This window comes from Myotis davidii, unplaced genomic scaffold (assembly GCF_000327345.1).
Source record: "Myotis davidii unplaced genomic scaffold, ASM32734v1 scaffold44, whole genome shotgun sequence".
Lineage (NCBI taxonomy): Eukaryota > Metazoa > Chordata > Mammalia > Chiroptera > Vespertilionidae > Myotis > Myotis davidii.
This window is the reverse complement of record NW_006299705.1, coordinates 6001522-6019176: the sequence shown is the minus strand read 5'-3', so window position 1 is coordinate 6019176 and position 17655 is coordinate 6001522. Positions and strand designations below refer to the sequence as shown.

Here is a 17655-nt window from a genome sequence, read left to right as displayed (position 1 = left end):
AGGAACTTGATGTTGACACTAATGGTCATGAAAGACCAAACTTATGTAACTACTGACGTAATAAATATTGTGTTAGTCTTCTTGTTCCATAGCTTTTTCGTGGTTGAACCAGCAGATCTACCCTGGGTTTGGTGATTGATGGTGCCTGGAGTTGGATGCCTTAGAGTTTTTTTAAGAATTGCCTTTCCTTCTGCTTCTGGTGGTTTCTACCTTCGTCTGCTGACGGGCCTCTTTTGTCTCTGAAGGGCTTTTGCAAGACAACGATTGAACCTGTTGTTACGAGCTTTCTTATTCCGACAAGAGTCCAGGTTTTTATAATATCTGTCTCTGATCTGAAATGTAACTTCCGTGCCTTGCATATTCTGCTTGTACCTTCCTGCCTTCCTGTCCTGCTCACAGTTTACCCGGACCGGCTTCTGGTGCAGAGCTGCGTCTTTCTGGCGGTGGAGCTCCCGGAGGAGTTCCACTCGGTGCCGCAGGATTTGGCATTCGTTCTCCAGCAAAGCTGTGATCACGTGCAGTGAATGCGTGTTGTGGTGCAGTTTCCTCATCTGGGCCTCCAGCTCATAGTTAGCGAACACGCTGTGCGGTGGGGTTTGGAAACGGATTCCGTAACTTTCACCAGTTGCTCTTAAGTTGTGCTGAGATTTCTGGTACAACTTCATCAGTTCACTCAGCTCCGCGTGTTGCACACTCCAGAGTTCCGCTCCCTGCAGTAACTGCTCCATGTTCTTCTTAAGTTTGGTATTTTCTTCTTGCACATGATGGGGTCCAGACTCTGCCTTTTCCTTACTTAGTGGAGTTTTATGAACGGCTCTTCCTTCTTCTGAAGGATTTACCGCGTCCCTTGCCAAACCTTGTACACTGTCGTCCGAGCTCTGGTTTTCCAGCATCATCACCTGTTTCTTCGCACTCTGTTCTCTGAAAAGCAGCCTTTTCAATAGCACTTTATTTATTTTATCGAGTTCTCTGACTTTTTCTTTCAGTTCTGACAGTTCCTCAGCAATATCAGTTTCCTCAGAAGATTCTTTCGTTTCTGCCATCTTCTTTTCATGACATTTCATGTTTTGAAGAGTCTCTTTAATTTCTTTTAATAACTTTTCACACTTCTTTGTAGCCTGTTGTTTAGTCTCTCGCTGGCAACTATGACTTAAGGAAAAGTGAGACGTGCAGGAGACAGGGGGAAGTGATTCTATTTCAAGTAAGGCAATGACAGTCTTAGGGCCCAACGCGTCTCGATTGGGTTTGGGAGAAGGTTTAGGAGTTCTGCAGGGGCTGGGCCCTTCCATCGCAGCTGAGTCAGTAGGGCTGGTGAGCGGGGCACGAGGCAAGAAGAAACCCTTAGAGATTCCAGGAAGGTGATGGTCCTCTAAACAAATGGTAAGAGAATATGGAACTAAGCAGAAGCCAGAGACCAGAGTTAAAGTCTGAAACCCGGTAGATGATGTTTAGGTGGAAGGTGACATCGCAGACAACCTAAGGGGGAGGGTGGGTGGGAAAGGGGACTGGAAAGGACCCAGGGCCCCATCTCTCCTCCTCCCGGCTTCCGGCATTTATTCCCTGACCCTGGCAACCAGGTCTTTATTCTGTCACTGCACCATCGTGGCCTATCCCCAGCTTCTGTTTCCTTTGTGTCACAATTGAAGTTCTTAACCCCCTGCCCAGTGACTCATGTATCAGAACCACCCTTGAGCTAATCCTACTCCTCACTCCAGAGAGATCTCTAGGATTTTATTCATCTCATTCTAACTGCATTTAGTGACTCTCCTACCTCATTTCCACCACCCACAACCACCACCTTAACCGCAGTGTGTTTCCCTACCACCTGCGTGCATGGCTGAGAGAGTCCTGCCTGGTGAGAGCCCCCCATGCCTTTGGAGCCCCTGGAGCCCTCACAGCTTCCGCTCAAGGAGAGATGCCACCACAGAGAACGCCATCCTTACAAAACAGACCCCCACGGTGCTGCATTTATTTTGTGTGTGTGATGATTTTAGGGAAAGGTCAGGAGTCAGTCTATTCAAAACTATTCTACCGCAGTAAGGAGAGAGCATTTGAATGGCTCTCGACAGCACACTTACAAATTGGGACTTTTCTTAGCTCCAAATTCAGCCATCCTCTGAGACAGGCTTAGTACGCTTGCCCCTGAGTCACATACAGCAGGTGATATAAAAGTTTTTAATCGTTACTTTTCAGAAGAACTTGTTAAAATGGCACAATTTAAGCATTTCAAATACCTAAAATCCCATAGCGGGTTATAGAAAAGTCACTGAAGTGACCTTGAGAACATTAAGTTCAATCAAAGAACATTTAGTCCTTAAGTGAGACTTTTCTTGGCCTTCAAAATCTTACTCGGAAGGACTTTAGTAACTAGAAGTTTGCTTTCCATTTTGGGGAAAACTCATAATCTCGGTTTTTTCCCCCCTTTTATGTTTTTAGAGGAAAAAAATTTTTTTCCCCTTTCACAGTTACCAACTCACTTTGGCTGAAGTTTCCCTGAGCTCATGCTCGTCTTCCAGGCAGTGGGCTCAGAGCCATCGCCCTGTGACCGACTCTCCACAGACACAGCATGTTGGTCCGTTTTCTACGTACAGGGGCACCTTCTCTAGTTTACGTGATGCTACCATAGAGGCTACACTCGCTTACACTTGTTTCCTCTCATAAGGTTTGAGTTTGGTTGGCATTTCCCCTTTGAATCAAGGCATCACTTCAGATAATTTTTTAATCTCCAGGACAATGAAACTTTTTTTCTGATTTGATTATTAATTTCTAGCTGTATTGCATTGTAATCACAAAATATAGTATTTCTACCTTGTGAAATTCATATTTTCTCTTTGGCCTAATAGATTATCAATGCTCACATGTGTTTTATGGATATTTGAAAAGAAAATATATTCTCTGTTGTTTTCTTTTTGCGTGCAGCTTTTTGCTACTCTTAGACATAAATCTGACATTATCATTGTCTTTGATTTTTAAGGAAACTGGTTCAAGATAGCTTAATCAAGATGCCAAAGAATTCCTTTCCTTTCATCAAATAGGGACTTACATGTTTTCTACCTCCTTACACATATAATGAATTTCAAACATTTCTGTTAATTTTATTGAAATTTGAGTTTAGTGTAGATGCTAATAGATATTCAGAGTGGTCCTCTTTTCCTTATTAACCCATATTTCCAGGAGATACCTATGGAAGTGAAACACATTTGATTGTCTTACCGTTGCTATCTAATAAGTTTCCCATAGCTCAAAAAAGAAATGCAAAAAGAAAAGCAAAAGGCTGTTTCTAATATTATCACAGAGAAAAGTTGTATAGAATTTTTTCCTTCAAATCTAGTTTGCCTTAACAAAAAATACATCATATTAAAAAGTACATAATGTCAATATGCCTTATTTCTAGTCATGTTAACCTTGGTCATTTTATTAAGTGATGTCTGTTAGATTTTTCCACTAAAAAGTTACTGTCTTTCCCTTTGTAATTAACAAAATGGGGGAAATATTCCGAGTCTATAAAATTATCTTGTTTCTCCTCAAAATTTTGCCTATACAGTATAATTTTAGTGTACAGAGCTGGATCTTGCCTGTAACAATTATTACAGTGGTGATCTAATGGTGGTATTTTATTTCTCTTATTCCTTTTATATTGATTGATTGGAATTGTTTTGTAAAGAAGAGCTGTCTCTTTTCCTGTATTGATTCATTGATTCATTTATTCAACTATGTGAATATAAGTATGGACTCAGATACTTTATTTGGGGAGTTATAATTAAATACTACCATTTGTTTTCTTGTTCAAATATGTATGAATAATTATTTTAATATAGTGAAATTTTTGGTATAATTAGAATATTATGTTGTGTAATTGTTTTGTCAAATAGGGTGGGTTTTTTTGTTTTTGTTTTTACCAGAGCATAATAGCAATTAATGACTATTCCAGGATTAGAGTTTTATGTACACAAGGGATTCTATGCAGGGTGTGATTTTAAACATAACGACCTGTGTGGTATTGCACTTGTGTGTAGCCAGTTTAGGAATAAATTTTTTGAAAATGTGAAAATTTATTCAAATAAGCAAAATACAGATGTAGCTGGACAATCTACTACCCTTTTACTCAGCATGTCCTCTTCTCTTTCACCACCAGGTGGTGCTGTGGGCTTTAAAATTACTATACAAACTTTAAAAAAAAAATACTGCATTCTAGAATGGGTGGAATCATGAAGATAGTTTTATCCACACAATAGGGCACTAGTGCAACTAATCCCTTACTAGCATGCTGTTCTCAGAATGTCCACAAGAAGGCACTATTGCAACTAATCCACTTATATGCATAGCTTATAGACACGGGCAATAGGGTAGTGAAGACTTAGGGGGTAAGTAGGTGCTGGGAGGAGGGGGGAATGAAGGAGGATAGGAGAGATCTGTAATACTAACCATAAAAATATATTTTAAAATGAAAAACAAAGGGCATTGTTGCAACTAATCCTTTACTATGGTGATATTCTAAAAATGTCCACAACAGGGCGATATTGTAACTCCTCACCTACTAGAGTGCTGTTCTCAGAATGTCCACAAGAGGGCACCATTGTAACTAATTCCTTATTATTAAGGTGCTGTTCTCAGAATGTCGCCTTATTTTCTTCAGAATTTGAGAGAGGAGATTCTAAGTGACTTGCCCAAAGTTACAGCTAGTTATGAGGAGAGCTGGAATTAGAGTCCAAGCCTCCTGCCTTAACTTGTTAAACTTGCAGGGGAGGTGGGCTCTGCAGATCGGAGGCTGTGGAGGAATTTTTCAGTATCTGCTAAGTGTTATACAGGAACAGGGTTATGTGGAAGAGCAGGTTTTCAAAGCTGCTGAGACCGGCTTATTTCACGAGGACTCTGGCAAACAAACCTACATCTAATACAAATAGCATTTTGACCGACAAAAATGTGACCAGAGGTTCACAAGAATTGAACTTTAACTTTGTTTCTCTCTCCTTTTCCCTCTCTCTTCCACTCTCTCTCTCTAAAAAATAATAATAATCATACTAATAAATACATAAATAAATAAATAAATAAATAAAATCAGTGGAAGAATATCTTCGGGGGAGGATTAACAATAAATAAAAATTTTTAAAAAAGAATTTAACTGTGTATTTCCTTTAGAAGCAGTAGTTCTGTCCTCTCTAATTCAATGTTGGTAGAACTTTATTTTTTTAAAGTTATACCTTTAGCAACTTCATTTTTCTAAAATATGTTACTTCTTTTAGAAAGAGAGGAAGGGAGAGGGAGAGAGAGAAACATTGATGGGAGAGAGAGACATTCATCAGTTGCCTCCTGCACATGCCTACTGGGGATTGAGCCTGCAACCTGGGCATGTGCGCTGACTGGGAATTGAACTGGTGACCTGTTGGTTCATGGTTCAATGCTCAATCACTGAGCCATACTGGTTGGGCTTGGCAGCAACTTATAAGTACTGCAAATAACCAGAATTTGCTGTATGTAGGAAAAATTTAACAAACAATGCACTCTGCAAACTACAAAATATTATTGACAGAAATTAAAGATTTAAATAAATAGAAAAACATCTCATGTTGATGGATTTGAAGGCTTGATATTTTTAAGATAACAAAACCCCAAATTTATCTAAAGATTCAACACAATCTCTATCAAAATCCCAGCTACCTCTTTTGCAGGAATTGACAAGATGATCCTAAAATTCATATGGAAATTCAAGGGATCCACAATATCCAGAATAATCTTTTTTTTAAGGCCCAATAACGCCCTCTTTGGGGCATGCTCAGAACTGCACCCTAGTAAGGTATTAGATTCTATAGCCCCTGTTGTGTGCGTTTTCAGAACAGCATCATAGGGATTAGGCTCAATAGCGCACTCTTGGTTAATTTCCAAAATTCTAAAAAAGTTGATTCTGACTTTTTTTTTTAATGACAGTGATCTTACTGCTTCGTTTATCATCTCCTAAATGGTACCCACAGAGTTTAATTAACCAGCAATCTGGAAATTATCTTTGACTCCTCTCTTTCTCTCTCTCTCTCTCTTCCTCCCTCCCCCCTCCCTCCTTGCATCCAATCAAACACCAAATCGTAACCATCCACCTCCTAAGCCTCTCTCACACTCATCTCTTTCTCCTCAACCCCACTCTCATGATCGGGGTCCCCTTACCAGCGTGTCTCCCCGCAACCCCTGCCTCTAATGGGTTCCTTTCCTTCCCCTCTATGTCCTTCATTCCACTGCAGTCACAGGGATCATTGTAAAACGCGGAATAGTGGAGGGTAAGAGTTCAGGGGTGGGATTCCATTTGACATGGGAGTTCTTTGTCAACTTTGCTATCACTAGCCCTGGGTCCTTGGACAAAGGACTGCCCGCTCTGTGACTCAGTTTCCTCCTCCATAAAACTGAAATAACATTAGTTCCAAGCTCATAGGATATTCATGAGGATCAGGTGAGAAAATCCTAGTAAAGGGTTTACTACGTTGCTGACATGTAGTAGGGACTAGACCTGGGATAGTAACATATTAGGCTAAAGTTCCAACTCTTTAACACGACTTGTAATGCACAGTAGCACTTGGCAGGGGGGTTACCCTTCCAGCATCTTCTCTCATCACTTCCCCGCCTACCCTATCTTGGAGCCATTAGAAATTTCACTTCCTTGTATATGTGAGAGCGTAGGATGTTCTTTCTCATTTCTCACCTCTCAGCACTCAGCATTCAAACATGTTCTTCTTGCCTGAAACACCTGCTGTTCCCCAACGTCCCAGGTGTGCTTCTGGCGCAGGGCCTTTGCACGGGCCACTCCTGCCTGGCGGCTTTCCCGGGTCTTCACACGACTCACCCCCTCCCCTCAGGTCTCTGCACAAATGCCATCCTCTGAGTGCAGCCTTCCTGGCCCCCGGGTGTGAAGTGGCACTCCCAGGACCCCTCCTCCTCTCCTCAGTCCTTTACACCTTACCCCTGCCTGGCATTGTCATGTCAATGTTGTATTCCTCATCTGTTTTCTCTGTCAGAATGTAAGCTCTACAGAGGCAAGAATTTTGTCTCGTTCCTTGTTGTACCTCTAGCACGTGTAAAACCCCTGACTCGTGAAAGACACTTCATACAGGTCTGTAGGAAGAATGAATAAGTGCAAAATCTTGATGAGTTTTCCTGGTAAGATTTACTATATGAAACTAAACCAGGATGTCATAATTAGAAATAGATATTATTTTAGGTGCCTGAAGTGACATCACAGGACCAGATACAGGACCATTGACAGACACCAGCTCACTTTCACAGATCTATTCCGTGAAAACAAGAGTAAGAGATTCTGCCCTAACCGGTTTGGCTCAGTGGATAGAGCATCGGGCTGCGGACTCAAGGGTCCCAGGTTCGATTCTGGTCAAAGGCGTGTACCTTGGTTGTGAGCACATACCCAGTGGGGAGTGTGCAGGAGGAAGCTGATAGATGTTTCTCATCGACGTTTCTAACTCTCTGTCCCTCTCCCTTCCTCTCTGTAAAAAAATCAATAAAATATATTTTTTAAAAAAGAGTAAGAGATTCTAGTTAAAGGCTTACACTCATTTCAAAAGGTAGACCCAAAGACCAAACTTGGATGAGTAACTTTCTCTTTGAAAAGTTTCTATTGTTATCATCTTCCTGGCGTTGGTTGGATATCCCTGGCTTTTGAAAATGTATTAACCTTGCCTGGCCGGTGTGGCTCAGTGGTTGAGCATTGACCTATGAACCAGGAGGTAAAGATTCGATTCCCGGTCAGGGCACATGTCTGAGTTGTGGGCTTATCTCCAGTGTGGGATGTGCAGGAGGCAGCAGATCAATGATTCTGTCTCATCATTCGTGTTTCTTTCTCTTTTTCCCTCTACCTACCTCTCTGAGATCAATAAAAATACATATTTAGAAAAAAGAAAATGTATTATCCTTTGATACACACATGTTAATATGTCTTGGGCTAGCGGCTTGCCTCTTTTCGCCAGAGCTCATGCTGCAGTATGTGCAATTGGCCAGCTGTTCATATCATGAAGAGAAACTTGGGTCCATAAGATCTTTTTTTACTGTGCTGTTTCCGCCTCCTCTGGAATTTTCCGTGTGTGGAATTCTACTCACGTGTGGAAATACCCACTTGATATTTCTGCTCTCTCTCCCCATTCTGACTCTTCCTGAAACAGCTTCTCTGGGAGAATGCTGTCTCTGCCTGAGAGTTTACTAAAGATCGGCTTTCTGATGAAAAGTTACGTATTCCTTTTCCAGCAGAGGTTTGGCTTAAAGCAGTGAGCACGACCCATGGCCCACCTTCTCCGTTTCCCAGGCCTTGCTGTGCTAGCCACTCAGCACCCAGTTCGGATTGGAAATGACCTTTATCTTTTTCAATGATCATTAACAAAGGTTTCTTTTGTGAGCAATCCATCGTCTGTTTTTTAACTTCTCGGTCTGGTCACCTGCCAGCTATTTCAGCTGCACAATGCCATTACTCACAACTTGAATTTCTTTCTTTTTTTTCTTTGCGCAAGAGCACTTGCTTTGTCTTTTGGAAATTTTGTTCAGTGTTTGATTAGGTCAAACTGAGCAAATTTCAGTTTTCTGCTTCCAGTTGTAAGTGTCCAACTCTCTCAGGTCCATGCAACCCTTTTTTACCCTTTGGGATTCAGCTTTTGTTCCTTCACTTAGATGAACTTCATTAAAGGCCAAAGACCTTGTCAAAAGTCAGCAATAACTTTTAACTATGGAATAATGTACAGAGAAAGTTGTTGGTGTTCTAAGACTGTGAGGCTGTGCAATTTCTGTACATTTGCAATTAGAAATATTAAAGATTTATTTAGCTATTTAAAAAAACCCTCAGCAATATTTCCACGGAGTTCTTGCATTCTAATATTTTATCCTGGTTCTTTGCGTTCCTGTTCTTGGGGCTTAAACTAACACATGGATTTGCCACTGGCATTCGGTTCCTTCCTTCAGGCCTTTTGACTGCATCTCTAAACGCACTTCCTCAGATTCTTATTTTTGTTTGTATCTTGGATTCCACGAGAAATTTTTTGTAGCTTTGACGGTCTGTTGATAACCGGACAATTCTCTAAGACAGTGGTTCTCAATCTTCTGGCCCTTTAAATACAGTTCCTCGTGTTGTGACCCAACCATAAAATTATTTTCATTGCTACTTCATAACTGTAAGTGTTGCTACTGTTATGAATCGTAATGTAAATATCGATATGCAGAATGATCTTAGGCGACCCCTGTGCAAGGGTCATTCAACCGCCAAAGGGGTTGCGACCCACAGGTTGAGAACCGCTGCTCTAAGACTTCTTTTCCCCCAAGAGGTTTTGGAATTTCTGCTCAGTGTCCTGCCAGTTGCCTCAGATCTCTTTCTCGTTATGGGCAGAAGCATTCTCCCTGAAGAAAATGCCAACATAATTACTTCCTAGGAAGGCTCCCAAGGCACTTACTGAACCAGGCTGTGGAGCTGCGCAGGGAATGGTGATGTGGCAGGAACAGAGGACTGAGGCCAGCAGGCAGCAGAGAGGAGCCGAGGCCGGAGTAGGCAGTAGGTTCACCAGTTGAAGCTGATTCCCGGCAGAGCTGTGTGAGAAGAAAAGTCTGGAAGAAGGAAGAGGATCCATCGGTCCCCCAGGAAATCCTGCTGTACAGCATCTGGCCCCGACACCCAGATCTTAATTCCAGAATCGAGCAGTGTGGGGGAGCACAGCAGACTTGGAAAGTCTGTAAGGAGGAATCTCTGAAAGGTTGGGGGCCTTTAGGGGGACCTCGCTGAAGGTGGCAGACCCTGCCTTGACTTTTCCAAATAAGTTTGAGCCCTCAGGTGTTTACCGGAATCTTTATGCTTGATCTTTAGGTGTCCTTGCATGTGTCCTCCCAAGACTACTTACCCTACTGATTGTATCTAAAAGATAAACTTTCTCTCAATAAAAGCCTGAAGAGGCAGGCGATTGAGGCTGTCTGGTTCCTTTAGCTAGGCGGTCCCTTAGCCCTCTCTTTCACAGCAAACAGTTGTGTCAGAGTCATCATTCGTCTGTCACTCAGGGTCTGCTGATCAGCCCCAGCAGAGCAGGGCTGACCATCGCCAGATCTTATTCCAGCCCTGCACAGTCAGACCCTCTCCTCAGCAGTGCAGGTAGCCGGTGGCACATATCTATGTGGAAATTAGAAACAGACACTACCTCCAGCGTCCAGGATGCTTTCCTGCTTTTTACATCAAGATGGTTGTAATCAGTGCATAAATCTGTAATGAGTACAAGGTGACTGGTGCTCGCTAGGGTCATGCCATCCACAGCCTACATGGGCAGACAGGGTGGCCTGTCCCTCCGGGCCCCTGCAGCATGACCTCCTTCCAGATTCCCCTTGGGCTTTTCTAACTCTCTACCCTAGAAAGATCCTAAAAATAAGCTTCTTTCTGAAGGTCTCCAGTTCATTTAGTCCCATCTGCCCTCCCCCTTTCTCCAGCCCCTCCAACTGTTGCTCCTCAAAATCCTATATAATAAAAAGCTAATATGCAAATCGACTGAACGGCAGAAAAACTGGTCGCTATGATGCACACTGACCACCAGGGGCCGATGTTCAACACAGGAGCTGCCCCCGGTGGTCAGTGCACTTCCACTGGGGGAGTACTGCTCAGCCAGAAGCTAGGCTCATGGCTGGCAAGCGCAGCAGCGGTGGCAGGAGCCTCTCCCGCTTCCACGGCAGTGCTAAGGGTGTCTGAAGCCATCAGTTGGACATCCCCCAAGGGCTCCTGAACTGCAAGAGGGTACAGACTGGGCTCAGGGACCCCCTCCCCCAAGTGCATGAATTTTGTGTACCAGGCCTCTAGTTTATTAATATTTTAATACGTTTTTATTGACTTCAGAGAAAAGAAGAGAGAGGGAGAGAGAAAAACATCAATAATGAGAGAGAATCATTGATCAGCTGCCTCTTGCACACCCCACACTGGGGATCAAGCCCGCAACCTGGACACAGGCCCTGACTGGGAATCGAACAGTGACCTCCTGGTTCATAGGTCGATGCTCAACCACTGAGCCATACCAGCTAGGTGATTTTCTTGTATTTTATTTAGGACTTTTCCATCTATGTTTATAAACTATCTTTTAAGCACAAAAAGAGAGCTTATTAGAATATTTAACTGAAAATTCGAGTGGTAATTCTATCAATGTTTATAAGTGAGAGTGATTTTAATTTTCTCTTTTTGTGCTAACGTCTGGTTTGGGTGTCAGGGTTAAACAAGTCTTATAAATGAATTTTGGAACTTTCCTTTTTTCTATTCTCTGAAATAGTTTGTGTAAAATGAGTATTAGCTGTCCTTTGCAATTTTATTAAATAAACCTCTGAAAATATCAAAGTGAACCTCTACTTGGGCAGGATGGTGTCTGGGTACCTTGGATGAACTTCCCAGTGAAACAGCTATGCATGCTAGAATAAATACTTTTTAAGTTATGTAACTACATTGCTGAGCTGGCAAAAACAATTTTTTTTTTTTAAAGAGAACAGAAAGTAAGAATTCAGAGGAAGTCAGAAACCAGATTCTTCCCTCTGGGCATCTCCAAATGCTCTTAAACTTGAATTTCAGTTTTGAAGGTCGATTCTGATACAGGAGGTTAGGTGACAAAACCCATCTCAGAGTCTAGTGGGAAACTTCTCTATAAAGTGGGGTCTGCAGAATCTCGAGCCCTTTTAAACGAGAAATAAGTGCATATCACAGAAGAGGACAGCAAGGAAAGTGGCTTATCTTGACCTTGTTGCTGAGTGGAGGGAGGGGAAATGGCTTCCTTGAGAAGTTAAAACCAATTTTCATATGGGCACAGGCCGCCTGGAGTGAAGGCTACATTTCTGCACAAGTAGACGTGGTAACGTGACTATGTTCTGCTCCACGGAATGTCAGTGGAAGTGATGCTTGTATTTCATCCAGGACTTTTCCATGTCTGTTCGTAAGTGAAGCTGATTTTTTAATGTTCTTTTCTTGTGCTGATCTTGTCTGGTTCCAGAACTCAGAGAAACTGGGGAGAAATGTATTGGGCGAATCAAAGAAAGGTGAATCAAGGGGTGAATGAAACATGGAAACAGGCTGTTCACATGAGCAAGAGGGATCCTGTGACCTCTAACTCCCGGCCACGATAGCTGCCTTGAGAAAGCATAGCTGCTGGGATCAGCGATGGAATGTGAAGGGAGATGAAGTGAATTATTTTTGTCTTCATTCCAAAGCAATCTGGAGCATTCTGTGGGCTCGCAGTGGGGAGTTTGGGTATGAATTACTCAGGAGGAAAAGGTTGTGTGTGTGTGAGAGAGGTCCCGCACAATCTGAATATTTCTTGAATGATCTCTTTTCCTGGATGTGCTTGTCAGAGCTCTTATTTCAAATAAGCTGGAACGCAGCCTAAACTCGGTCTTCGGTATCCCCAATTACCCTCTCATCTGCCCTAACCCGCCTCTCTGTGCTCCTCAGAGGAGTCTCATTTGACCTGCACATCGGTGCCTTGCCTTTGACCAAGCCTTCTCCCCTGTGCACACTTGCACAGTGTTGGGGCTCAAGGCCACAGACAGCGCTGGTCGGAGTCAGAGCTGGAGAGGGTTACGGAGTTCCTTTATCTGGGATGTAGCTGCTGCCTTAAGAACTATTCCAGTCCCAACAAAAAGTAAAAGATAAAATACTCATGAAGCCCTTCCAACCCCATATTTTTTTTTACAGAGAGGAAGGGAGAGGGATAGAGTGTCAGAAACATTGATGAGAGAGAAACATCAATCAGCTGCCTCCTGCACACCCCCCTCCCCACTGGGGATGTGCCCGCAACCCAGGCACATACCCTTGACTGGAATCGAACCCGGGACCCTTCAGTCCGCAGGCCGACGCTCCATCCACTAAGCCAAACCAGTTAGGGCTGTGCTTGAACATTTTTTGGTATCACCTCTCATAATTCTTTGCAATTAAAAAGTTAACATTTTTATTTTGTTTAATTTCCTGTGACCAAAAGGCTTTAAGTAGTATAAATTATGATGATTAGTAATATAACATTGAATGTTATACTTATTACAAAGCTTTAAAAATTATTGAAATAGATTTATCCTTAACATATAAAATAGATATTTTAAAACAACCTGTCTTCACGTCAGGTGGCTCATACCGAGCGCTCTTCCACTCAGAGTCAGGCCCTTGTTCCCCACACAACACGTCTCGGGCATGAGGGGTATTGGGGATGCTGGGTTTCTTGAAACACTGCTTCACTCTGGTCTCAGGGGTTTATTCTAAGTCGCTGACATCTGTTCTTCATCCGGAGGCTGGCACTTCCCTGTTTTTACCATAAGGTGTCAGGCAAAGACAACTGTCACCTATCAACTGTCACCTGGGCAAAGCTTTGGAATTCAGAAATACGAACGTGTGTGTGTGTGTGTGTGTGTGTGTGTGTGTGTGTGTGTGTGTGTCTAGGGGCGTGTGTGTGTGTGTGTGTGTGTGTGTCTAGGGGCAGGTTGGAAAGAGCATCTTAGAATCAATGAGGTACAGTATTCTGAACTCTATGAAGCCAGCACAGAGTTCAAATGGACATTAGGGATCTGGAAATAGACTCTAAAACTGCCTTTTGTACGCCTTGGCTAGTGCACCCAGTTTGAAGACCATGCCCTCTTTAGAACAGTTCTCAAACTCAGGACCTTCTGCACTCTTAAAGCTTGTGAAGGACACCAAATAGAATTGGTTTATGTGGGCTTTATCGAGAACTAAGACAGACAGTGCTTCCATTTCCTTTTATATATACCCAGAACTGGAATTGCTAGATCATCTCGTAGTTCCATTTTGAACTTTTTGAGGAACCTCCATACTGTTTTTCTTTTCTTAAAAGATTTTGTATTGATTTTTAGAGAGAGGAAGGTAGAGAGAAGAGAGAAACATTGATCCATCAGCTGCCTCTTGCATGGACCCTACCAGGGACTGAGCTCACAACCCTGGGCATGTGCCCTGACAGGTAATCAAACCAGCAACCTTTCAAAAGTAGGTGCTTTCAGTGCACAGACAAAACCCAGCCAACTGAGCCACACCAGCCAGGGCCATACTGTTTTTCCTAGTGGCTGCACCAGTTTACCTTCCCACCAACATTACACAAGGGCTATTCAGGAACAACTTCCTGAATCTCAGAGTCCTTCTCTTTTGTTTTTTTGTTTGTTTTGTTTTTAATCCTCATCAGAGAATATTTTTCCATTGATTTTTAGGGAGAATGGAAGAGATAGAGAAAGAAAGAGAGAAACATTGATGTGGAGAAACACATCAATTGGTTGCCTCCTGCACAAGCCCAGACCAGGGCCCGGGCCAGGGAGGAGCCTGCAGCCCAGGTACGTGCCCTTGATGGGAATCAAACCTGGGACCTTTTGGTCCACAGGCTGATGCTCTTTCCACTGAGCCAAACCAGCTAGGCCAGAGTGCTTCTGTTTTTCGCTCTTTGAATGGTAACTTTCTTATCCCAAACTAATATCCCTCTGTAGATATTCATTGGTATATTAAATATTTTACATTTTCCTTTTACTTCCTGCTTTGGAACATGAGAAATTATATAATTTCTCTAGCTCTCTGACTCTCTTCCTTCTGCCTCTTTCCTCCCAGTAATTACTATTTTTATTTTCTTTATTTTCTGAGGAAAGGTGTTCTGGCCATGTTTTATCCACAGTTGTCTTTATTCGGCCTGGGCCATTTCTTAACATTGAACTGAATGTCTTCAGATGAGGTAGTTGTGTGCACTGGCCAATCTGTTATGTTCCTCCCTGTCACATTGTTTTATACCCTGCCTTCTTCATGCATTCCTATCATCTGCCGACTTCCTATAGGCATTTATTTGTAAAACTTTAGCTTATATACCTATACTTTTCTCCCTTGATTCTTCAACTTTAGAGAATATTTCTTGAGTTCTATATTAGTTTCCTAGGACGGCTGTAACAAAATTCCACAAATTTACTGCCTTAAAACAGCACAAATTTATTATCCTGTAATTCTAGAGGTCAGAGTCTGAAATGGGTCTTATTAGGCTTTAATCAAGGTGTTGGCAGGGCTGTTTGTTTCTGAAGGTTCTAGGATAATCCGTTTCCTTTCCTCTTCTAGGTTCTAGACTCGAGGCTTCCTGTATTCCTTAGCCCATGGTCCCTTCCCTCATCTTCAAAGTCAGTAACATCAGGCTGAGTTCTTCTCATGCTGCCATCTCTCTGGTTTTCGCTCTTCTGCCCTTCTCTTCCATGTATAAAGAGGCTTATTATTACACTAGAGGCCTGGTGTATGAAATTTGTGCACAGAATCGGGGAGGGTCCCTCAGCCCGGCCTGCACCCTCTGGCTATCCAGGCCCCCTCGGGGCATGTCTGACTGGCAGTTGAACATCCTTCTCAAAATCCAGGACAACTGGCTCCTAACTGCTCCCTTACCTGCCTGCCTGATCTCCCCTAACCACTAGGCATGCCTGCCTCTTTGCCCCTAACCACTCACTCGCCTATCTGCCTGAACACCCTAACCACTCACCTGCCTGCCTGTTCACCCCTAACCACCTCTGCCTTGACCCCTGCCACTGTGGCTTCATCTGGAAGGATGTCTGGAATGACATCCGGAAGGTCATTTGGTTTTCTGGTCTAATTAGTATATTATGCTTTTATTATTATAGATTGGGTTTACCTGAATAATCCAGGATAATCTCTCAAAGTCAGCTGATTAGTAACCTTAATTACATCTGCAAACTTAATTTACCTTTGCATATAACCTGACATATTCACTGGTTCCTGGGATTAGGACATGGGCATTTAAAAATATATGTTTTATTGATTTTTATTTTTTTAAAATATATTTTTATTGAATACAGAGAGAAAGGGAGAGGGAGATAGAAACATCAATGATGAGAGAGAATCACTGACTAACTGCCTCCTGCATGCCCCCTATTGGGGATCGAACCCACAACCTGGGCATTTGTCCTCGACTGGAATCGAACCTGGGACCCACAGGCCAATGCTCTATCCACTGAGCCAAACCACTAGGGCTGTTTTATTGATTTTAGAAACAGAGGAAGGAAGAGGGAGAGACAGAGAAACATCCATGTGAGAGAGAAATGTCTACTGGCTGCCTTCTGCATGCCTCCTGTTGGGGATCAAGCCTGCAAACTGGGCATGTGCCCTGACCGGGAATTGAACTGGTGACCTTTTGGTGCATGGGATGACACTCAACCAACTGAGCCACATTGGCCAGGGCAGGACATGGGCATCTTTGAGGGGCCATTATTCTGCCTACCATAACTCTTGATTTAATAAGAAAAGGATATTAATGGTTTTACCCTTTTTTAAAACTGTTCCATCTCAAACCTCCCAGTCTCAACTCTTCTCATCTACCTTTTGATATTGCCAAACTTTCTGTCATTTATATTTTTCCTTCCCCGCTGTCATTTATATATAAACATGGTTTACTTTATTGTACAATATAATTCTAGGTGGAGAATTATTTCCCTTCAGAATTTTTAAGGTGTTGCTTCATTGTTTGCTAACATCCTGTGTTGCAAATATAATGTCTGATGCCAGTCTGATTTTATTTTGCAGTGTAGGAGTGGGGGGGAATACTGTCCAAAGTATTCTATCCGTAGGAGGTAGGGTGGGATGGTGGGTGGTGGTGAATCTACTGCTATTTTGGAGTTTCTGTGTTATCAAACAGAAAGAGTTCATCCACCTAGCACTGGCAGAGCAAAACACTGAACACCTAGAATTGCAGAGTGGCGAAGGCTGCCTGCTCATGGGAGATGCACTCCGTATTTGCACACTTGAGGGCACCTGGAGCCAACCTGCCCCTTCCTGTAAAGATGTGAACTGTAGTTCCCCAGAGTATATGAATGGAATCCAGAAGGGGCTGGAGTCTGGGAACAGCATGGAGCAGTTGTTACTTTGGAGTGTGAAGACGGATATACCCTGGAAGGTAGTCGCCAGAGCCGGTGCCTGGAGGATCACGGATGGAACCCTCGCCTGGCTGTTTGCAAATCACAAAGCTCACTCACTCCTCTTGGTGGTCTTTCTGTATAGGTTGTCTATTTCTGCTCTTCTTGATTGCTGTCACCTCATACATGATATCAAAACACAGAGAATGCAATTATTATACAAATAAAAACCCTACGGAAGGAGATCTTCATTTAGAAACATGAGAAGTATATTCTATTGATCCACACAACCCAGCAAGCTACCCAGAAAATAAACGGTGCGCCTTGCTTGGAATCCAGCTGAACATGGGTTGGAAAGAAACCATCTGAATATCAGCAAGCCTATTTGTATGGGGTTGACATCACTGAAATGATTTCATAAGCTGTAACGTCCTATTTGCACTTGTTCTCAAGCAGAACAAAGAAAGTTTGCTGGATGATGAAGGTGGGAGTCCAGTTTCACTGCCACATGCTCTTCAAGGGCTTTCTGCAGCCTCACCTGTGATGTGCCTGGAGCCAGGCTATAGCTGTAAGCAATTACATAGCTCTGATGAGTCACCTTTTCAAGGAAGGCACTGAGATGAACTATTTTATATGTAGCCTCTTCCTTTTTTTATTTTAATTAAATCTTTATTGTTCAGATATTACAGTTGTTCCTCTCCCCCCCCCCATAGCTCCCCTGCACTTTTTCCGCCCCCCCCACCATCCCCCTACCACCCCACCACCGTCCCCATCCATAGGTGTAAGATTTTTTTT

At 42.9% G+C, this 17655-nt stretch overlaps 1 protein-coding gene across 1 annotated transcript in view; it reads right to left on the bottom strand.

Annotated features, from left to right (window-relative positions):
* Positions 1-206: 206 nt before the first annotated feature.
* The window catches only part of SPZ1 (spermatogenic leucine zipper 1), a 30649-nt gene continuing 13200 nt past the window's right edge, over positions 207-17655 (bottom strand). Inside the window, exon 2 of the mRNA XM_006775578.2 lies at positions 207-1396. Within this exon, the coding sequence (XP_006775641.2) occupies positions 207-1396 (1190 nt within the window). The remainder of the gene's footprint in view (positions 1397-17655) is intronic.